The 24251-nt window shown below is 37.7% G+C and overlaps 1 protein-coding gene across 1 annotated transcript in view; it reads left to right on the top strand.

The window, feature by feature from the left end:
• Balat (Beta-alanine transporter) overlaps positions 1-24251 on the top strand; it is a 169140-nt gene that overhangs the window by 68220 nt on the left and 76669 nt on the right. The window contains exons 7-8 of the mRNA XM_089097218.1: positions 2870-3002; positions 6167-6273. Of these exons, the coding sequence (XP_088953344.1) occupies positions 2870-3002; positions 6167-6273 (240 nt within the window). The remainder of the gene's footprint in view (positions 1-2869; positions 3003-6166; positions 6274-24251) is intronic.

Here is a 24251-nt window from a genome sequence, read left to right as displayed (position 1 = left end):
GACTTTCAAAATTTGGGGACAAGTCTCAAAATTCGGACGAAAATATGGGAATCCAAATTGACCTTAGCTTCGTTTTAGGCTCCAGCACAGGTTGGATCACCGCAGTGAATCCAGCGTTTTACAAAAGAGCCAAAGCACGCTTTTTGCTGAATTTGTGGTAAAAATTTCAAAATTGATTTCAAAGTAAAAATAATTGCTGAAATATACTCTGATAATCTATTGCTTTAGCTTTTATTACATTATCTGGTTACTTTATTCTTTTAGCCTGAAAACGATGCTTTTATGTCTCTTAGTTTCATAAAGATGGCAAAAATAAAGTATACAATGGCGATGATCGCATACAGAGCAACAACATCTGCAATAATTCCTCCGAATTAGTGAATGTTCTTCGGCAAGCGGACATGAACTTTCATTAGGAAAGACTGCCATATTTAGATAGAGGATTCAATGGTGAACAGAGATAAAATCACCAGATATTTGGTTTATTATCACATAAAATGAAACTATGAAAATTACTTCAGAATTTTTTTTTTTTTTTTTTGCGTGCCAAGATCAAAATGGGAATTACAATTTGAAAAACGACAAATAACCAGAAAACTAGAAAAGTGTAGCAAAATTGGTGAACCATAAAGTTGGAGGTCTGGAGATAATCGCAGCTGCTTCTTTGACAGTTGCATTAGCCTTAACACATTACAACAATTTTTTCCATTTCCCTGTTCATGACAAGAGAGGAGGAACCCACATCCAATCGCTTCATTCTCAATTTCGTTTGCATAATAGATACCACTAATATTGTCGCTATAGAGTTTCGTTGGTTTTCACGTCATTGAGAGCACTTTACAATCGTTCTGTTGTCACATTTGAAAATGGTTGTGCATAATGTAGTCCAAAACTTTTCTCAGATTTTCAAATATCGGCTTTCCGCAAGGGTAAGTATGTTTCAGAATAAATTTCCAGCAGTCTTCAACAGTTACCATTTCAATATCAGCGTCTTTCAACAAAACTATACTTTGCTTCCGCCACTTCCTATCATTTAAAGCCTTATTCAATGACGGCAATTCTCGTGATCTTAGAAAACCTGCTAGGTTGGCGGGATTCAAATTTCGTGCATTGACAGGTTCGAACACTCTTATGTACTCCTAGAATCGGAATCAAAAGAAAAGCGGTTTTGTATTTGAAGTATAACCTCTTTGTAAAAGTCTCTAGCTGTAATGTAGAGCTTTTTAAATTCCGACTGCGAGATATCCAGATTCGAACTTACTAAGTATGCCAGTTCATCATGCGCTGAGTATCCTAGATAAACCATCTGAATGCCTAGATATTGGGTCTCGTCCGTCACGTCAAGAAAGAGTAAATTTATGCATTTTTAGACGGAGGGTTTGTGCATGAAGTTTATGACAAGCATTGCAATAAGCTTTAGCGCTTCTTACTCTAATCTGTGGCAAATAGGTGAATGCAACTGCAACAGAATATTGAAATCATTCAGTAGGCCAATAGCATAGTCAATAAACATTATAAGTGCCTTCATAAAAGGGTTTTGATTGTACGGAGGATAAGTTCATTTGCATGAGTAGGGTCATCGATGTTATAGCTTGTGAAATACAGAGATAGTGCATTCTACTGGTCAAGTATTCTTCACACGCAAGTGTGGTGGGACAGCCAACAAATTTGTCAAGGGGCTAAAATTTTGTGGATTAGAGTATTAGAAAAAAGTTAGAATTCTTTCAAAACTGTGATCCGTTTTGCGCTCATTTAAAAGTGATTATACACCTGACAACATAAGTCTTCAAAATTTTACAAGCATACAACGCACATAGATGGTTGGACCGGCAACTGCACTTAACAACTACAACCCATGGGTGATTGTCACTGATCCCCTTTGCCACAGAACTGTTACACTCCATCATTAAATTTATGGTGTCGGAACAGAAGCCCAGTTTCGTATCAAGACATTTTTGTCAAGGACTTCCAACGGTTCTTTCAACTTTGAAAATTTTCAGATATTTCAGAATCGAACAAAATACCCCAAGAAAACTAAATTTAAATGCATAATCCAGTTGTCAAAACAATCCTCTTTTCGTCAGTGTTTCTGTCCAACTGAACAAAATCAATACGTTCAAATAAAAATTATTTACCACGACTCATGAGTAAATCTTGATGCATTTGATGAAATGATATAATCTTATGAACATGGTGATTTTACCAACATACGAAGAATTGTCTATACTTCAATGATATCTGTCTGGTTTTTCAGGAGTAGTAAATCAGTGAGACAAAAACTTTGGAAGGTAGTGGAAAAATTATGGCAAGTAAAGTAAAAACAATGTTCACTAGGGGTGTATAGTCACTAGTGACAAATCACTAGGGGTGGCAACCCTGATCGAAAGGTGATTTTCGGGGGTTCGAGGAACCGACTTAGTTTTTCAGTGAAACACAGAGATTTTCTGGAAAATCCCCTAAAATCCGGGGATAGTGGAAGCACTGGTTTCTATAGGTTTTTCTTTTATCGAGCTCTGAATTGTGCTCTTCCCACCTTCTTCTGCAGGGAAAGTCGTAAATAGTTGATGAAGCACAACGTAACATAAATTATACGGGGACTTTCTGTAATTAGCAGACTGCTACAGCGGCTGGCAAAGTGCATGTGTGGCGCACGCATAAAAAACAAATTTTTAAGCTAATTCTGTGTACATCACACAATTAAAAATGAAGAGGTACCATTTTTTCTTAATTTTTTGTTTTAAGTTAAGGTTAATTTGATGTTAAATCACAGAACCTTGGGGCCGATCTGCGACACCATGTCCAATGTATTCAGTGAAGCTATATGTCTTTTTTTAATGCTCTTGACTGAAGAAAAATAACTATTTCGCAGGATCATGCCAGAATCTCCAAGGTGGCTGATTGCCCGTAATAGGGTGGAAGAAGCCGAAGTAATTATTAGAAGAATGGCTAAGTGGAATAAAAAGGACCTATCATTTGAATTCTATGAAAAGCTTAGACAGAAGGTAAGTTATGGAAAGCGTGACTTTTATCTATAATTCACATTGTTTAAGTAAAGTTGTGCTATCAAAGTTATAAGGCAAAGTTAAGGCTAAAATAAGCAGAAATAAGCATATATATAAAATTCCAAACTTCAAATGCGCAGAAATTATCATAAGTGACTATGTGATTTCTCCTACCCTAGAAAAAGAAAAAAGAATTCTTGATCTCTAATTTGTTTTCTTGCCTAACACATATATAGATAACATGTTGTTTGTCAAAAACCTCAATTGTCATGTTTTATTTTTCTTTTATTTATTTTTCAGTGCAGTATTTGATTCTTTTGATCGAGATTCTCTATGGAACATCCTTTCTAATACTGGCCTCCTGTCAAAATGTGCCCGCCTACTCAGGGCTATGCATCAAGAGACTGAGAGGTGTATGCAAATGAACGGCAGACGCAGCAAGTTCTTTCCAGTAAGAACGGCAGTCAGGCAAGATTACTCAGTTGCTCTTGAGCTATTTAAATGTATTATTGATCATGTTATGACTTGCATGACCTGAAGCTGAACTTTGACAAGTACGTGGATAGAGTCGTCACTGATAATAACTTTGCTGATGACATAGCACTAGTCACCAACTCCAAGTCACAGCTACTCGTGGCTCTGAAAACGCGCTTCTGGAACAAGCTACCAGGACCAGACTATCCATTAACTGGAAGAAGACGAAAGTAATTTTAGTTCAGCCAAAGTCTGACGCCGACAATTCTAATTACTTGGTAGCCGGGAATCAAATCCAAGGGTTTGACCTTTTCAGTTATCTTGATTCTATCATATCGTCTGACGACCGCTTTGACCATGAAGTTGCTGCCCGCGCAGCTGAGGCCTCCGCCGTCATCGGTAGACTGAGCCATGCTTGGACGAAGCCAATGATTAAGCGGGCCACCGAAATGAAGATTTTTGGAGCGTCAGTCTGTTTGATCCTGCTGTATGGAGCTGAAACTGGGCCTTCAAATATAGCTGCCCAGCACCGTCTCGACACTCTTCAATCTGAGTGGATTCGGATAATTGAGGGAATCCGATGGACAGACTTTGTCAGCAATGATTGCCTACGAAGTATGACTTCCCAGTCGTCCTTGTCACACCAGTCTGTCCAGCGGACACTTCGCTGGTTCGGACACCTTTTGCAACTGCCTGCTGGCACTCCGGCTTGGATTCTTTACGAGTTTAAACTGATTAACAGTGGCTGGAAACGTCCAAGAGGAAAACCCAAGCTCCAATGGAGTGACAGTCTCGGGAAATTCCTGGATCAGGCTGGAATTTTGCAGTTTGATGCAGATGCCCTTGCTGTTGACCGCCCCTCGTGGAGAAGGCCAATGACCCTCTCAACACCCCCCCGGCACGGGGATTAAGTAAGTAAGTCAAGTGATTCCATCATTTTATATGCTTTTTCTGGGCATTTTTTCCAATTTCTTTTTCGTACTTAATGCTGCGTATTTTATATGTAGCCTTTTTTATAGACCTTCATGGTTAAGAATTATTTCGCTGTGCTATTGATTTTCGTGATTGGTTTTTTGATTGATTTTCTTTGGCTAATAATTTCTATCTGTTAATTACGAATTAATAGGTAAATTTACTTTGTGAATGTCCATTTTGAACCAGCTAATCGAACTCAGCAAAGGTTTCATTTCATTGATTTAGATAATTTTATTAGCTTCAAATTAGTTCACAACATATACAGTTTTATCTAAGGCGAAAATCTCAACCCCACCCAATCAATTAAGAACACCTATTTCGACCAAGTACTGGCTTTGTTGGACATGAAACTTATAAAAAGAGGTTTTGAATATTGTTCAGGAAAAATATTATCACTTTCTCCAAACGATTGAAAGAATTCAATTTTGTCGCACAATTTTCAGTTTTATTCTGGGAAGGGAGGGGATCCTTCAGAATAATATCAGGAGCAACCCCCTCCCTCCGCATGTAGGAAGGTCTGAGGTAAAAGGTAAGGAATGGGATAAAGAGAGAAAATATGAATGGGTTATTTCAAAAATCATTTTCTTGTTTGAGAGAGAGAGACAAATAAATTTATTAACAAGGATAAGGGTTACATCATCTTTCAACAACCATAGGGAAACCCATTGGTTTGTATATGATGGTCGTTTCCATACTTATAGTATACTATTATATATTCACACCTCAGCTATAAATCAAAAATCACAAAACAGAATAAAAACCTAAATCAATAGTTTAACATAGTATAACAATGAATTAAGTGAATACCAGGCCCTTTTTTTCATTAAACTGTCAGTGTGCTGACAAACAAGATGTCTTTAAACTCGGCTGAAGACTATCGAGTTAGTACTAAGACGTTTTTTTGCCTTAATCAAACTTAATTATCTTATGCTGAATTAGAAAGGAATATTGCAAAAAAATCATTAAAGCCCCGGCCATAATCCTCCGCCTATTTAATTTCTTTTCTTAGTGATTTAAGCACAATATTAGACGCATCGATTTTTAAATTGCAAGACTTTTGATTTTGAAATTTTGGATTTATTTCTGAGAAAGGAAAAATAAAGTAAAGATAAGAAGGTTATATCCTCAGAGAAGTAAGGTCCTTGTAGTCTTGAGACCAAGAAACAGGACTTTTACTTAACTAATTAACTTAACTAAATAGCTAATTAACTTAGCTAATTAACATATTAACTAGTTAACTAATTTTACTTAACTAATTAACTATATGAGTGCACAGTACTTTGTAAAGGCTTACTAAATATATTTTTATCAATATTTTAATTTAATTTTCGACTATGTTTATTCTTCAATGTTTGTTAGGAAAGACAATTTTGTTTTGTGATTAAATTCTAACCAACGTTCGGCTATGAAATTGTTAACAAAAAACACTAAAAAAAAGGAAAAGGAAGTGTTTTACCGATTCTTTCATTATTATGCTTTATAACGAAGTGCGCCTTAGCATATAAAAGCTTGCCATTAACCTCTTTTTAGTATAATGTAATTTACAGTGCCACAGTAATTATGGTATATCGAATGTCTTGCAAATCCTTGTAAAATAATGATGATAATGTTTTAAACCTGTCTTTACAATTGGCTGTTGCTATTTTTTGCAAAATTTTACGTAGCTTTATGATAGTATTTGTTTTTTGTATCTAAGGCCCATTGGAACTTTTTAGGAGGATGAGCCTCATCGCGAAGAAGAAGTTGAAAGAGTATACGGCGTACTTCATCTTTTAAAGACGCCAAATTTGGCAAAGAAATTTTCAATCGTCACTTTCATCTGGTAACTTTTATTTCCTTTTTTTTCTTTCGTGCATCATAGTAAGGGTATAGAGTTACTTAATGTACTGACGAAATAAACCTGACTAGGTTTGTATTTATAATGAAGCAAACGAATGTGTAAAATCAGTGTATTTTTTTTTTACATATTTGTGTGAAATATTTTTTTTAGCCTCCTCAAAAAGTCATCGTTTTCACAGGGTTTAATGTCATATAATGGTGAAAATTCTTTTGCTGTAGGCTCTTCCTTTGGATAGCTGAGTGGTTGCTGAATTTCGTCCTAGATATACTGTACCGGTATCTGCTACTCAGCAAATACCATAATTTTTCTATTTGTGTTACTTTAAAATACCTAATGACATGTGCATATATCATGAGTGGGAAAAGGTACCCCCCCCCCCAAAAAAAAAACAACAACTACAAACACAAAAACAAAAAAAAACACAAAAAACACACACAGACAAAAACAACGTAATGGGTTGAATGTTTTTAAGATGAAAGAACTTATTAAAATAGGGATGAAGAAGGGATGTTCTCTAGCATTCATTAGCATGCCCGTTTTAAAATGAATCGTGAGTGAGATTAGCCATGCATTACTAAACATTGTAAAAAAAAGAAAAAAAGTCGTGATGTAATGACTAAAAAATGCTTCATTTATACAATTAGGCTCAACAGTGTTCTCCTTAATACAAATCTCGAATACGAGTCTGACCCAATATTGCTTGTTCTCACAAGGTCCTCCCTTTCTGTACATTTCAATTATCAAGTCGAAACTATTGCTGTCTGATTTGAAGACGCAATTATCCCATAGTTTATAGAAATATGCTTATGGTTTCTCTTTGTCAGCACTGCTAAGTAGAATACATCTCAACGCCTACCCAGATGATGGAATTTACGTTTGTGCCTTAGTTTACTGTGGTCGAACTGATGATTTGGTTTATATTAAAACCTAGTTTTTTTGGAAGTATATTGTAAAGGATGTCGAACACGACCCAGTCATCCCTTTATTATTATTTCACTCCGAACAAAAGAATTGCATGATGATGTATGATTTAGTTTGCATGATTATAAATGGTTGCATGCTACATAGCATATTAATAATTTGTAGTATCAGAATTTAGACAAGGAAATTACATAATAGTTTTATGACAGCACAGTTTTCAGCAAATCTACCCATTTGGTGAAAAAGAATTTTGATATCGAATTATTCTGCGTGTTTAGTCGCCTTTTGTACAGCTAAGTTCATTGACATTGGACACAAAGAAGCTTAAATGCAGTTTACCTATGTGCCTTTTGTAGTTTACCTATGTGCCTTTTTAAAGGCTACTATGTGTCTTTTTTCTTCTTTGTTCCGTAATTTTGACTAAACACTTTCCTGTATATTGCGGTTGGATTTTTCTAAATACTTTGTGATAAATGCTACCTCTCAATGATTTCTAAAATTTATGATTTTAACGAAAACATTCTGATGACTTTTTAAGACAAATATCAGCCCCAACACAACGCTAGGCGGTTTGAAAACTTAGCAAAGCAGACACAGCGAAAAAGTTGTAGATAATTATTTTAGTTTTAATACGTACATATGTATGAGTTCTTGGAACAATCTTGTGATTACTTTTGTTTTGAAAGTAGCTATTAAGCATTCGGTCTAAATTAAATGCAATTCTGTTCCAACTTTTGCTATAATGATTTGTGAAATAAATTGTAGTTAAGAAACTTGAGATACCTTGAGATATAATGAAACTTCAGAAGATACTAATGCTTGCGTCACTTTTGGTAGACCTCCGGGAGGTCTCGTGTGCATTCTGAAGAATAACCTAAGTTTCCTCTCTCCAGTGTGTTTTCATAGCGATAATTCTATCCTTGTGGTTCGGTTTGGTAATACTGTGCTGATAAATGTTTATCTCCCGTGTAACAAAAAAAAACTCTTTTCGCTTTAAACGCGTATTTGAAAGCCTCGGCAAATCTTAAGGCAATGCTTGTGCCTGTTGTATCGAGTGGTTATGATTTCATAGTGGTTGGTGACTTCAACACAGATATTACTAGTTAGTCAGTTCGATCCGGTATAGTCCTTGATGCTTTTTCTGCTTATAAAACAGTCGAGAAAAATGTTAATTATTCATATATTCACCAATCTGGAAGTATGTCTAACATTGACCATGTAGTTTCCTCGCCAAATATTAATGTATCGACTGTTCTTGTTCATGAAGACGATCGTGATATTGACCACCTCCCGATTTCTTTCTCTGCTTCAATAGTCGCTCTCCGTTCTACTAGACCATTTACACAAAGTTCTAAGTAGTTTTACAGGAATAACTGGAGAAGAGCTAATTTTGCACTTTATATTACTACGTTGTCCGCTGTTATTGGGTTCTATAAAAGTTCCTTACCATTTGCTTCAAGCTACTGACCGTTTTTCATACGATAAGCAGTCTCTTAATGAATATTATGATTAAATAATTTGATGCTTAAAACAAGCAGAGGCGACTGCTGTTCCTCTAGAAAAGATTAAAATTAAAACTAGAAAACCACAATGGGTTTTGGACCCAGAATTAAAAGTTGTAAAGAATAAAGCTAAGTTTTGGCTACGAATATGGGTGTCTTGTGGTCGGCCAAATCGAGGAGTTGTCTTCGATCTGAAGCAAAGTACCAAGTGTGCATATAAAAACGCTTACGGTAGTTCAGGGTATCTGGTTTTTTATTTTCCTGCGTCGAGAAAGGAGTGGTCTCATGTTCTGAATTCGGAGTTCATACTCCGAAGCAGTTCAGCAGTTCATACTTGGGTGTCGTATTATAATGATATTTTTGGCAAGGTGAACCGGGAAGTTGAAAAGCTTTTTAGTAATCTTCTTGAGTCGTGTTTGCCTAGTCGTATTTCTCAGCGTAATGTTTTACCGGTTTCTGTTGTTGATATTGGTCAAGCTATTAAAAGCATGCAATCTAGCTCTGTTGATCAGGACGGAATTTCTTCTTATCTTCTGAAAGTAGTTTGCCTGACTTTGATATCTCACCTTCAGCTACTGTTTCAGATGTGTTTATCTACTTCTATGGTTCCTGACAGTTCTTTCTGTGGCACAGTCATTTCGGTTTTGAAGCGTGAAAAAACATCGTCAGAGTGTAGTTCATATCGACCAATTACTATTTCGTGTAATCTCAGCAAAATCTTTGAATATATTCTTCTCCCTTTCAATTTAGAAAATGTTAATTTTGGTGAAAAACAATTTGGCTTTCAAAAAAGGATGGGATGTCACCACGTCCATCGTGTTCTGGCTTCCCTCCTGTTGCAATCTGCTAATAATAAATATAAAGGATAAATGAACTAAAGGATAAAAACACTTGAGATTGAGAATAAAATTGTCTGATAAAACTTCGTCAGGATAAAATAAACTAAACAATAAAAACACTAAGAGATCGTTGTAATATTTCACAAAGCTTGGCACAAAGCTTTTACTGTAGCGCATGGTGTTACAGTGGACTGGGGTCAGTTTCGGAACCTTATCAGCCACTTCCCTGGAGGGACGAGATCTTATAGGGACAAGAAGTGGGGAAAGGAATGATCGGTAGATGGGATGTTGAAGGAGGGAGGAGCCAAATCTTTGGCATAATTTTTCTCGGCGGGAAGAAAGGGATTCAAGTTTAAATTCTTTGAGGTAAAAGGAGTAAGGTAGAGGGGAACCGCCATAAATGATTTGCAGTGATCTCTTCTGAACTCGTTCTATTTTATCAGTATCATCCTGGGTAAGGGCAAAGTGCCAAACCGGACCAGCAAATTCGATAGTATAGTCCACTCACATGCACTCTATTCAATTTTTTCTAATAATATTAACCTTTCTATTGTTGTTTTGTTACGGTACTGGTATTCTAGCTCTTTTATTCGGGTAAATGTAATGGAGTAGTTTCTGATTCAAAGGTGTTTCTTCGGCGTGGGGTTCGTCAAGGTGGTTTGCTTTCTTCAACTATTTTTAAGTTATGTATTGCTCCTATCCTTTCATCTTTGCCTTTGACTTTCATTTCTGATGGAATTTATGTCTCCTATCTTGTTTATGCGGACGATGTTCTTCTTGTCAGTCGTTCTAGGGCTGGGCTCTGACATTCTCTCAGCTGGATCTCAGACCAGTCCAAACTGATTGGGCTTATGCTGAACGTTGATAAGTGCGAATATGTTTCGTTTAATTCGAGTGCGAGTCTCCCTCTTAACTGTGGTTTTTCCTCTATTCCCTGTGTCTCTTCTTTTCGGTGGCTTGGTTTTCACATTACTAATAATCTCAAAACACTTCGGGCTCTGACAGTTTCTAATGCTAAGAAAAAAAATTCAGATTGGGTATTCAAACATTGTTGCAAATAGAGGGAGGTGCAATAGAAAAGCGCTTGGGAAATTATATTCTTCATTTTGTGATCATTCTATTCTCTTTTTATCTGGTTTTCTTCCAATTCTGATGCCCAAAGATCTCAAATGTCTGCGAACTTATTATTTTAAATTTTTTTGGTACCTTCTGTGCCTCCCTCCGTGGTTCCGAAACCGGTATCTAATACCGCGTTTTGGCCTCCCTGATCATAGACAGCGTAATCGCACTGCCTAAGTAAAGAACGATGTTGGCACAATGTATTATTTTTTTTCCTTTAGAACACCCCTTCCACGCCCACCATTTCCCCAAACACATCCAATCATAATTTTGATATAGCCATTTTGTTAAGCGTAGTTGATTTCCAGATAGAAAATATGTTTTGAGGAGGACACTGCCCCACAGCCCTCAGGGCAAGGGTTGTAAGTTATGCCCTGGGGGTATAAAAGGTTTCTTATAGAAAGCTTTGTCGTAGAAACTTCAAAAAGGACCCATTCGATTGGAAGTTTAAGGGCTAGTGCCGTTTTTAATAGTCGAAAGTGATTGGAGGGCAACTAACCCCCCTCTCACGCCCACCTTTTCCCCAAACACATCCAATCAAAATTTTGAGATAGCCATTTTGTTCAACGTAGTTTAAAGTTCTGGAAATTAGGTCTTTGAGGATGACAACCCCCCCCCCCCTCCCACAGTCCTTAGGGCAAGAGTTGTAAGTTATGCCCTGGGGGGCATTTAAGGTTTTTATAGAAAGCGTTGTCGTAGAAACTTCAAAAAGAGCACATTTGATTGGAAACTAAAATGGCTAGTACGCTTTTTAACAGCCCAAAGAGATTGTAAGGCAACTAACATTCCTTCCACACCCACCAACTATCCAAACACATCCAATGAATATTTTGAGATAGCCATTTTGTTCAAAGTAGTTGAAAGGTCCGGAACTATATCTTTGAGAATGACACTCCCCAACAGCCCTTAGGGTAAGGGTTGTAATTCATGCCCTGGGGGTATATCAGGTTTTTATTGAAAGCTTTGTCGTAGAAACTTGAAAGAGGGGTCATTAGATTGGAAATTCAAGGCCTAGTGCCCTGTTTAATAGTCGAAAGTGATTAGAGGACAACAAACCCCCCTCTCACGCCGACCTTTTCAAAAAAGCATCCAATCAAAATTTTTAGATAGCCATTTTTTTTCAACGTAGTTCAAAGCTTTAGAAATTAGGTCTTTGAGGATGATAATCCCCTCAGAGCCCTCGGGGCAAGGGTTGTAAGTTATGCCCTGGGGGCATAAAAGGTTTTTATAGATAGTGATGCTGTAGAAACTTCAAAAAGGGCTCATCGAATTGGAAATTAGAAGGGCTTGTGCGCTTTTTAATATTCGAAAGTGATTAGAGGATAACTAACACCCCTCTCATACCCACCATTCCCCCAAACACATCCAGTCAAAATTTTGAGATTGCCATTTTGTTCAACATAGTTAAAAAAGTCCGGAAATTATTTCTCTGAGGATGACATTCTCCCGACAGCCCTCAGCGCAAGGGTTGTAAGCTATGCCCTGAAGGCATATAAGGTTTTTTTATAGAAGCTTTGTCGCAGAAACTTCAAAAAGGAATCATTCTATTGGAAATTGAAACGGCTAGTGCCCTTTTTAATAGTCGAAATTGATTGGAGGGCAAGTAACCCCCCTCTCACGCCCACCATTTCCCAATCAAACACATCCAAGCACATCCAATCAAAATTTTGAGATAAACATTTTGTTCAACGTAGTTGAAAGTCCGGAAATTACGTCATAGAGGATGACAACCCCCGCACAGCCCTTAGGGCAAGGGTTGTAAGTTATGCTCTGGGGCATATGAGGTTTTTATAGAAACCATCGTTGCAGGATATTTAAAAGTGATTTTTTCTATTAAATATTAAGTAGGGCTGTGCTTTTTTTGAATGTCGAAAGTGCACTACGGGTAGGTAACCCACCTCTCAGATCCAACGGTTTTCTAAACGCACCCAACCAAAACTTTGGAATAGCTAATTTGTTCCACGCTGTTTTAAGTTCTGGAAATTAGGTCTTTGAGGATGACAACCCCCCCCCCCCCAACCCTCAGGGCAAGGGTTATAAGTTATGCCCTGGGGGCATATAAGGTTTTTATTGAAAGTGTTGTCGTAGAAATTTCAAAAGGGTTCATTCAGTAACACTGGGTTTATAGACATTCGATTGGAAATTGAAAGGGCTAGGGCCCTTTTTAATAGTTGAGTGATTGGAGAGCAACTAATGCCCCTCTCACACCTACCATTTCCCCAAGCACATCCAATCAAATCTTTGAGATAGCAATTTTGTTTAACGTAGTTTAAAGTTCTGGAAATTAGGTTTTTGAGGATGACAACCCCCTCGGTTGTAATTTATGCCCTGGTTGCATATAAGGTGTTTATTGAAAGCGTTGTCGTAGAAACTCAAAAAGTGCTCATTCGATTGAAAATTGAAAGGGGTAGTGCTCTTTTAATAGTCAAAAGTGATTGGAAGGCTTGACATTTTTATAGTAAAGATCGATGTGTGTACAATGTATTGTAATTTTTATTTTTTTATTTTGTTTAGACCTGGGCACTTCGTATCGAAGGAGTTGTCGTTGGAACTTTGAAAAGGGCTTATTCGGTTGAAAATAGAAAGGATTAAGGCCCTTTTAATAGTTAAAAATTAATGGAGGGAAACTAATCCCCCTCCCAACCCCAGCCTCCTAATTGCCCATTATGTTTGAAAACTAAATTTTGCCAAAAGATTAAATAAAAATGCACTGTGTTAATGATAATTCCCAATAAGGTATCTCAGCAGTATCCCAAGAACGACTGAGGGTATTATGTTCAAACTTACGGGGCTACTTCTGCTCTTAAAATTTAACCAAATCATAATAGCGTGTATCCAAGCTACCAAAGAAAGTAAACAGATTTTTTGCGAATGGTATCAAGTTTTCTATTTCAGGTCAACTAGACGAGGTATGAAACTAAATTAAACGCTTCTATTTGTGTCCAGGTTCTTAAAAGGGTGTATTTATTTAAAAATCGCTGAAAAATTTTCTCCTGCATACAAATAGCAGGCCAAACTATAAAGTTTAAAAAAAAACGGAAAGATTTAAAGTATTATTTTCTTTTTCCCTGAAAAGACTATGTCAATATAAAACGAACAGAAATTAATTAAAAAATTTTTACACAACATAAGTCTTTCAAAAAAAAGTAAAGAACTCCATTAAACCAAAAAGGAGCAAAAATAAAATTCAATAATTTACCAAGCGTGAAACTAACCCAAATCGGTATCGATAAATAAACGAAACCCAAAAAGAACAGAAATTACAGTAAATAACCAAGTCAAACTCAAAACAAACAGAAACTAATATGATTAGGGCTCAAAACCCCTATGCTTTCCCAAGGCCAGAACATAATTTGCGCTTTACTGAAAAAATACAAATGAACAGACCTCTCATAAATTGGATATTTTATTAACATTGTCAAACCAGTAAGCTTTTTCATGGAATTATAATCCCAGTGAAGTTAGTTAGACTTCGCAGTATTTCCAATGATTATAGTTCCTGATCTATATATTAGACCTTTTCTTAATCCTTTAAACTAGTTTCTGAATAGTTACTTAAGTTTTTATGGCTTATGATTTACGGACATGATTAATCGAAGCAATTTGATTTCATAAGTGGACTAAGGGATTACGATTTATGGACTATATTAATGAATGAATGGTTTTTATTTCCCATCATAAATAACACAAGGTTACACAACGGAGTAATGAAAAAAAGAAAAAAAAAGAGAAAAATAAAACGCAATAAGAGAAAAACAAGCCTTCAATAACAATCTATATACAGCATACTAAACTCGTAATCAAACTAGCCTACGATAGCTCGGTACATATCATGATCAGGATTGAGCGAACGCCGAAATCGGACGATTCGCTCAGTAGCTGCAGTAGTCGGGTCCGCAACGCTGTAATTTTTCGAAACTCTTGAATTTCTCTCCCATGGCGTAACACTTAACATATATTTTGCATACTTATAGTAAACCTGACGGACTGAACGCTTATCTGATTCGATTAAAAGAGACCAAAACGGCGAGAGTGACAGAACATGCGGGATAACGAACACGGAATAAAGCCTTCCGAGTATATGGCGGTTATACATGCGCTTGCAGGGTAGGAGTAGTCCGTATGCTTTGCGTGCCTTTTCTGAAAAATGCTCAACCAGTGCTTCACGAGTAGACCGCAGATCTGAAGCGATCGGCAGTCCAAGGTAAGTGAGAGATGGCTTTGAGCTCACCGCAGTATCACCTAGGAGCACGCTAATCGGGGTCGAATCTTTCGCGTTGCGACGAAAAACAACTACTTCACTTTTGGCAGCGTTAAAAGCTAGCCCAATCTTAGCATATTCATCACTCAATATATTGTAATTATCCTCAACCCTTGAAACAGACCTACTTGCGTTAAGTATATCATCAGCGTAATTGATGAGCGACACGTCTATACCTAAATATATGCAGCACGTTTTGGCAGATTCTTGAGGGACGATAATACTGTTGTTGTATAGGGGAGGGGAAGTAATGGAGCCTTGCCGGATACCTTTACGGACAGGTATAACTACGGTGGATACCACCATACCGCGATGAGTGGGGACTTTAATCTTCACTCTCAGTCTCCTATAAATGCTCCTCCATGCAACGACAACCGAACGGTCAACTCCGCGTTTACAAGCAGAACTAAGTATATGTGCGTGGATACCGGAGTCGAATGCTCTAGGCACATCGTGGCTTGCTAGAACAAGTGTATCATTATTATCGTGAGCACTGAGCAAAAGATTGGCTATCAACGAATGAACATGCTCGCGACTAGTACCACTCTTAAACCCGAATTGCGAATTGGGAGTATAACAAGCTTTACTTAGGTCACCAAAAACAAGTATTTCCATGAGTTTGCAGAATACCGGCGCAACAGTTTGGGGCGGTATGATGAACAGTTCCTGGGATCATTCCCTTTTTTGGGAACTGGTATAACGACGCCAACACAGAAAACATCGGGAACAAGATCACAGTTAAAGATCAACTGTTACATAAGAGCAAGGGGATTTAACATACTGTCCCCCCCAATATCCAGATGCATTCCACAAATATTATCATCACCTCGAGAATACTTCTTTTTCAGTTTAGATAACATATGACGGATACTAGAGACAGTAACAACGAACCCAACACTTCGTTCATTTGACGCTAGGAGGGGGTCGAGCTCTTTTTCGAACTCTTCCTCGAGAGCCTAAGTTCGCCGGTGAGAATTCGTCGGTGAAATATTTATTCCAATCACTTTCACTTGGCAAAATTTCTTCTTTGCGAGATTTCGGACTCCTTTTCTTTTTAATATACTTCCAGACTGCATTTGGGTCACCTTCAAGCACTTTGCAATTCTGGTCCATTAAGTCGGTTGGGTGTTTAGCAAGGGTCTTGACGAACTTTCCCTTAGTATATAGCCTGATATCATTCAAGACACCTTGACGAGGGCGCCCGCACTTGTTCCATAGTGTATACCAGAATTTAGATCGACTACAAGACTGGGACAACTGTACATTCTGAGACCACTGTGGATTTTCACTTCCGATTCGAACTTTTCGTGTCGGAACTGCAGCCTTTTCGGCACAGCGTAGGGCATGTGTAATTTCTGCACAGTAATTGTTCAGGAGTATCTGCTTCTCATTATTGGGAACAGGTAAACCTAGTTGAAGCAGTTGAAATGGGACCTTTATCTTTTCAAGTATATTATCACACACGGACTTGAAAAGTGCAGAGTCGGCTTTTCCCCACTCAGATTTTACCACCCATTTACGGTGACATTCATCGGGCTGAGTAGGTTTATTAGTGACACAGAACACATTCGAGATGGGTAGGTGGTCGGAAGCACAGATGCTTAATTTTACCCTACATTTTTCGTTTGTCTTCACATCTGCAGAGCAAAGCATTGAGTCAAGGGAGGAAACAGAGCCGGAGTTATGTATATACGTGTAGTCCAGGTCATTTTCAAGTACACGAAGACTTTCACAGGCAGCAACCAGAACCTGAGTTCTCGGGCTGTTGTCGCACAGGTTACAGTTCATGTCTCCGGTTACAATGCATGACAGTTTTTGCGTAACACATCCATCAACTGCTCCACAAATTTGTCCACAAGCAACATTGAATCTTGCATCAGATTCATCGTCACGATAATCCGTGGGCATATAGACACAGAATAGGGCTGTGTCAGCAATTCGGACACCGACGAAGAAATCAGACTGCTTGTACAAGGAAGGATTAAGACTTCTGCGTACCAGTATTGAGATACCACCAGAGGGTCTACCTCTGCCAGAACACTTTGCAGGAACACTGAATGCGCTGGAACTGTCATTGACCTCAAGAAGCTGAAGTCCTTCTGTTGTAAGAAAGTGCTCCTGTAGACAGACTACGTCATATTATTGTACTAATTGCTCAACCAGAGGTAGTTTAGCCAGAGCTCCACCATTCATGTTCCATGATACAACTTTAAGTTCAAGATTATTCATTGTTTTAACGCTTTCTGTGCTTCAGGGCATTTAAAACTGTAACAGGGATGGTTTGCCGAACCACATAGAGCACATTTGAGGGGGTTCTGGCAGGGATTGTCCTTTGAGCTGGAGTGTTTCCCAGCGCAACGGGAGCACTTTGGCAGATTTGGACATGCCTTTGCTGCGTGGCCGAAGCATTGACACTTGTAACACTGGATTGGCATAAATTTGTATTCGTGAATCGGCAGCCGCTCATACCCAATCACGGGGGGAGACTTGATTGCACTCTGTAGGTCTTCACGCGAATCAAACTTCAGTTTGAATGACCTGGTTTTGCCAATTCCAGAAGCTTCGACACATTTCGAAACTAAACTGCGTAAGTCCTCTTCTAAAATACTAGCAGGGACGTGGCGAATTATCCCGAAGAAAGAGGGGCTTTTTACTCTCGCGACAACGGAATTATCGGTACTGGTAATAGCCTGTGCAATGGAATCGGCGGTTGCTTTGTCTTTCACGAGAACGCTCCAAGCACTCTTACGAGGCCTCAGTTCGACAATGTTACTGCTTGTCTGTCCGCAAAGTCCATTTAAATAGTCTTTCCGTGATTCGGGATCAGTCAGTGCTTGGGGCGAATTCTTGAGAACTACGGTTTAATTCTGTTTATGCTTTCCGTTATTCTCTCGTGAGTGATAGAGAGTGCGCTGCTGGTGCTCAGACTTGACGAAACTGTCGAACTTTCGGCATAGCTCTTCCACTTGTCTCGTCAAAGTTGCACTTATTTCGCCTGGAATAATCGGTACGCCATCAGGTTGGTATAATACGAACCGCGGGAGCGAAATGTTTTTTTCGTCACACAGCTTAAAAACTTTCATTATGTCAATGACATTATCCGAACTTTTATCTCTTGCAGTCACTCTCGTCGCATATTCGGCTTCATCCCAAATCACCTTTTTCGCTTCCAATATATCCGCATCGGAGAAATGTGAAACCGCACTTTTGACAATACTGTCTATCGGGTTTCCAGCCTTCATCGCCCGCTCAACAAAGTTCAGTACAGCCTTTAACACAAGCTTCACGCTCGCCATTTTGCTACAGAATGATTATTACGCAATCCGCGAGCAATTAAGGCTTTAAAGATTTAGCGGTAGATAAGACCCGTGGGAAGTGCAACACACGAATCACCTTATCCCAGCAGTTTAAGGATAAAAAATCCCGCTAGTACTGTACGGCCTCTTGAATGTTCGTTGTTGCTCACTTCTGCACAGGCTATCTCCGAAAAATGCAGCCCAAATTATATCGCCAAAAATGGCAAAATATACTGTCTAAATTTGGCAGCTATGCAATATTTGGCAAATATGTAACTTCACTTATTCAGAAGAAACAGTGGTGGCAACAAAGATGGCACTATATAAAAGTAGCAGAATAGATGGCGTGCCAGTCTATATAAGAAAAAAAGAAGATGGTGCTGGTGAGAATACCCAGAGAGAAATACCTATACTAGGAATTATAGAAGGTCTCTCAAATACTACTCAACTAAAAATCTAGAATTAAATTGTAGAAATCAATATGGAAATAACCTCAAGGTAATGCAGAATCTTTATCCCATTAAGGGCAAAGATGCAAACTCAGCTACAATAACTCTGTATATAACATAGATGGCGAAATATAATTTGGGCGAAAGATAAACTTTTTTATAATCCAGTGTTGAATTTCATACAGAAAAATCTCGAACAAGGGATTTCCCACGATTCAATTAAAGATCATGCTTTGGATTTTTTTTTTCGGCAACTGATGTGTTAGATGCGAGAAAGCTTTTCCTCCAGAAAGCATTTCCGAGGGAAGTTCCACCCAGGCGAGTTGGTAACAATGCCCAACAAAATAGTATTGCCGATATTATTGCAGCGTTCGAAATATGCGACTCTGAAGATAAATACAAACAGGAAAAAGCCTACGGCTTTTTCTTCTTTTAAATAGTAAGAGAAGAAACTCAAACAATCAAGTAGCTAACTAAGTCCAATATATGGAATGGTTTGTTATTTCAGTGCTCGTCTTTTAATGTAAAAATATAAATACTGTAATTTTAACTATAGTGAAGTTGCGTATGCAAGTTAGTATAGGGAAAAGTTCGATCTTTATTATATTCAGTCCCACTTACTAGGGCTATAATGAGATAAAGTATGCGATGGCTAGGACACGTGTTGCGGTTGAAGGATTGCCAAAGATTGTCCTTGTTTACCAACCATCTAGGACAAAACGAGGTTCTTATCCATTATTCAATAAATACCACGAATTTGGATCTGCAAGATTAGACAATATCTGGTTTATAGCTGTCTGTATTTGGAGTTTAAAAAAAAAGACTAGAAATGTCAGGGGATTATCCGTCTCTTCTGTCTCTGTTGATGCTATCAAAATTTAGTTTCCGTCTACAAGAAAGTGGAAAGTACTGGAAACGACTCTGCTTTATAAAACGTCTCCTACCTTTTAAGTTTGAAAGAGATGTTGACTGAGCCTTTCGCACAGGACTTTCTTCTATTACTTTGCTCTCAAGCTCTAAACTTTGAATTGGAACAGGATGACTTGACGTAACTTCCCAATCTGTGGGTATTTCTATTTTAAGTTTGTCATCAAATCCATTTGCTAGCTTGTTACTAGTATCCTCAGTCATTACGCTGGACATACGAATTGTATTCTGTCTCTCATGCTTGTATCTATATATCTCAGGTTCTAATTTGGAAAGTCTAGTAGAATCAGATACATTCTTTTTTTTCACTACTGTGCTCTTCTCTTCAACCGGCTACCTTATATATCTTTTCTTCCCAAAATTTGTCATTTCTTTACAAAGTTCAATTGACATGATATATTGTTTGCTTTGCGAATAAAAAATACTAATAGTAAAATTACCTGAAACCATCGCTTATAAGCATTAGGTGACGTCATTTATGTGCATGAGGTGACGTCATTAAATACGCCTGGTTTGCAGCCAGAACTCTTTATTCACCAAAAATCGGGAGCTTCGTCAACATGGGGGATTGGCAGCGTATGTTCGCTCGGATATTAAGGTAACGGTAAAAAGTGATATGTCGGTTTATAAAGAAATGGTATTTGAGTCGTTTGTGTTACAGTTGAAGATTGATAAATTCCAATGTTTTGTTATTGTTGCATACCGCCCACCATAGAGTGCGTTTGATGAATTTGTTGACCACCTTTAGCACCAGCTAGAGAACATTCCAGTGGAGACCCCTTGTTTTTTGATGGGTGATTTAAACGTTGACCTAATTGATCCTGGTCAAAAGACTAATCTTCTATTAGATATGATGATTTCTTATGACCTGATTCCGTCAATTAATGTAAGTACTCGAGTAACTGCGTCAACTGCGAAGTGCCTTGATAACATTTTTACAAATGTACCGTTTTCTAATCCGTGTGTCCTGGTTAGTGATACCTCGGACCACTTTGGTGTTTTTGGCTCATATTCAACATCGACGCAGACTTCTCCTTCGGTAAATGGCAGGTTTAATAAGATTACACAAGTACTGGATCCTAGTGCCCTCCGTGATTGTAAAAACAAAATAATGGATGTTAATTGGGATGAAGAGCTAGCTCTACCTGATCATGCTGATGCGAAGTTTGTGAAATTCTATAATAAACTGCATAATCTGCTGATTAGTTGCACTAAAGAGGTACGGAAAAGAGCTCGCAGAGAAATGCCTAAGAAGCCGTGGGTGACAAAAGGATTGCTCAGATCAATAAATCGAAGGGATTTGCTGTTTAAAAAGAAAATGTTACAACCTAGTGATATTAATGAAAGGATATACAAAAACTACAGAAATGCATTAAATAGACTTTTGCGAAAAGCAAAGGAAGCTCATTATAAGAAAAAGTTTGGTGATGCAGCTGGAAACCCCAATAAAACATGGCGGATAATTAAACAGCTCATAAATCCTCCCCACACAGTCGCCCCGGATCAGATTATTGGTCGAGTAGGTGCAGAATTAAGTGACCCGTCTGATATAGCCCAAGAATTTGTTGACCACTTCGCTACAGTTGGACATAATGTGGCTGAGGGAGTAAGAATAGTGGATGGCGACCGCCCTTTCCAACATTACCTTGGAAATAGCGAAACAGAATTTTCAGTTTACCTGAAACCGGTGACCGAGAGTGAAGTAAAAGAAATAATTTTCGACATGAAAAATAGTGCAGCTGGTAGTGACATTTTGTCTCTACGGATAATTAAATATCTGTGGCCAGCTATATCGCATGTATTAGTTAACCTAATAAATCTTTGTTTTAAACAGGGAGTATTTCCATCTTGTTTCAAGTTGGCACGAATTACACCGGTTCATAAGGGGGTGATCACAGTGAGGTAAGTAACTATCGCCCGATTTCCGTTTTACCGGTCATGTCAAGACTTGTGGAAAAGTGCTTTTCCCGGAGGTTGTACCATTATTTAGAGTGCCATTCAATACTAACATCCACCCAGTTTGGATTCAGAAATGGACGCACGACCGAACAAGCTGTGGCTTATCTCTGTGGTGTTGTGAACACTGCCCTGGACCTTGGTTTTAAAGTGTCTACCATCTTTTTGGACATTATAAAAGCTTTCGACACTGTAGACCATGGTATATTGCTTGAAAAATGTGAATTTTATGGGATTAGAGGGCCTGCTCTTGATTTCCTACGTAGTTTTTTGTCTAATAGGCAGCAGTATGTGCGAATAAATGGATCTACTTCTTCCGTTGTAGATATGAAATGTGGTGTGCCACAAGGGTCCGTTCTTGGCCCCTTGCTATTTTTGATATTTGTAAATGATCTTGTACTGTCCCTGAAGGATGCGAAAACTAAAATGAGCGACATGTTTCACAGTGACAGTGACGTTACAGTACCTCTATTTGCCGATGATACTTCATTGATTTGCATTGCAAAAACAGAACGCCTTTTAGTTGAATTAATGACACAGTGTTTAGATCAAGTGTCTAGCTGGCTAAGAGTTAATAAAATAAAAGTAAACCCATCAAAGAGCAGTTTTGTAATATTTTCGCGTACATCTAATTACTACCCATGGATCCAAGAAGTGAGTGACCTGGAAGGTAAAGTTAAGCGTGATCAGTGTGTTAGATATTTGGGTATTATGCTAGATGAAACACTATCTTTTAGGAAACATGTTGAAAAGGTGTCAGGAATCCTGTGCCGTAATCTGGGAATACTGCGTAAATTGAAACATGTATTACCCCCTTCTGTTCTTCGCACTTTGTATTTTTCTATTATACATCCACATATATTGTATTGCTCATCTATTTGGCTGAGTACGTTTCCATCAATTACTAATCGAGTTCGAGTGATCCAAAATAACGGAATCCGTGTGTTGACTGGTAAATCAAATCTTGTATCAGTTAGAGCTACCTATATTGATGTAAAAGTATTACCTGCTGCAGGCCTTAGAGATTTTTATAGCCTTCAATTTATGTTCAAATATAATAATGAATTATTACCGTCTTGCTTTTCAGGAATGCTAAAAGCTAGATCTTCGATTCATGATCATGAAACTCGCCAAAGGGAAAATTTACATGCCCCGCTCGTGGTGTCTGCCAGGTCGACATTCTCGCCTATTTATAGGGGATTAAAGTTGTGGAATGGGGTTAATAAAGAGTTAAGAGAAATAGGGGATCTTAAGGAATTTAAAAATAAAATAAAAGGAATGTTATATTAGAAATATGATTTTTAAATTTTTTTTTTGTTTTCTGTTTGTTAATTTATTAAATTTTTTTTTTTTTTTATGTACCTGGAGGACAAGTATGGTGATTTTGTGATTGGTGGTAGGAACTGCGTGCGAAGGGGAATGATTTTTCTTTTATTTTATTTTTTTTAGGCCTAGGTTGTATATTTCTGTTGTGAATATGAAATTTTGATATATGCCTACCCTTAGGACAACCTGACCCCAGGTTCTTGGGTCGGTAGTGAGTAAAATGTATTGTCCTTGTGTGTGTTAATAAATTACTATTACTATTGAAAATAGACTCGCTTGTCATGCCGTCATTCAACATCTTGTTTCTCTTAGTCTTTCAAATTAGATAATTAATTTGTGATAGCGTCATATAGAAATAACGACTTTTTAATTTCATAGCAATAATAGGCGTTATGCTTACAAAATCCCCTAATGAAAATACCATATTTCTACTTGAAATCCCGTCTACATATCGCGTTGACGTATTCTGCCTTTTACTTACCTATTGTCCAATAAATAATTACATATATGTGTACATATTTTATCATTTTTATCAAATATAAATCCGGGCCCTAATTATCACCATTAATTCAGCTCGCTTGTAGTATTTAGTGTTTTGGAATATTTTGATAAAATGAAAAAGTTAGATATAAATTGTATCCAAGGCCCAATAATGCCTCTTGGGTATAATTTGTCTCAGTTCTAAATAAGGGATACAACATGCAGTAACATTTATATTATAGTCTTTGTGACTTTTCTTTGAAAAACTTATTTTGTGGAAAGTTTTTTTTAATTAATCTTTGAAAAGACAACAAACTGTCTTCCGTTGGGCCAGCGACGAAGCCGCCCGGCTCCCGGTTCTATATATATATTTATTCATTTTATATTCGTTATTATGAATCTGAAAAATATTTTGGGGGAGGGGGGGGGGTGTTCAAACCAACTAAACCCTTTGGATACGTCCTTGAATGTTAGCTAGCTACCGCTGCAACCCGGTTCAAAAATTATTATCATATCTTATATGTAACTTCTATTTTAACAGCCTTCGAATGGTAAGCATGGTCACTTGGTACCTGGGAGAAGGGGGTTCGATTCCCCGTCGGGGAGAACTTTTAATATGCTGAAATAAAAGCACTATCTTTTCATTTTAAAATTTAAGAAAGAAACTTGTTTATTTACATTCTAGCTAAAATAATGAAGATAATATGAATGAACCACAGGGTTCAGTTTCTTTGGACTTGAGTTCGTTTTTTCACTATAAATGCAAACAGGAAAAAGCCTAAGGCTTTTTCTTCTTTTAAATAGTAAGAGACGAAACTCAAACAATCAAGTAGCTAACTAAGTCCAATGTAAGGAAAGGTTTGTTATTTCAGTGATCGTCTTTT

Source organism: Artemia sp. Qi Xiang Cuo, chromosome 11 (genome assembly GCF_049724085.1).
Source record: "Artemia sp. Qi Xiang Cuo chromosome 11, ASM4972408v1, whole genome shotgun sequence".
NCBI classification, from domain to species: domain Eukaryota; kingdom Metazoa; phylum Arthropoda; class Branchiopoda; order Anostraca; family Artemiidae; genus Artemia; species Artemia sp. Qi Xiang Cuo.
The sequence above is the reverse complement of the archived record's forward strand: the minus strand, read 5'-3'. Positions and strand labels throughout refer to the sequence as shown.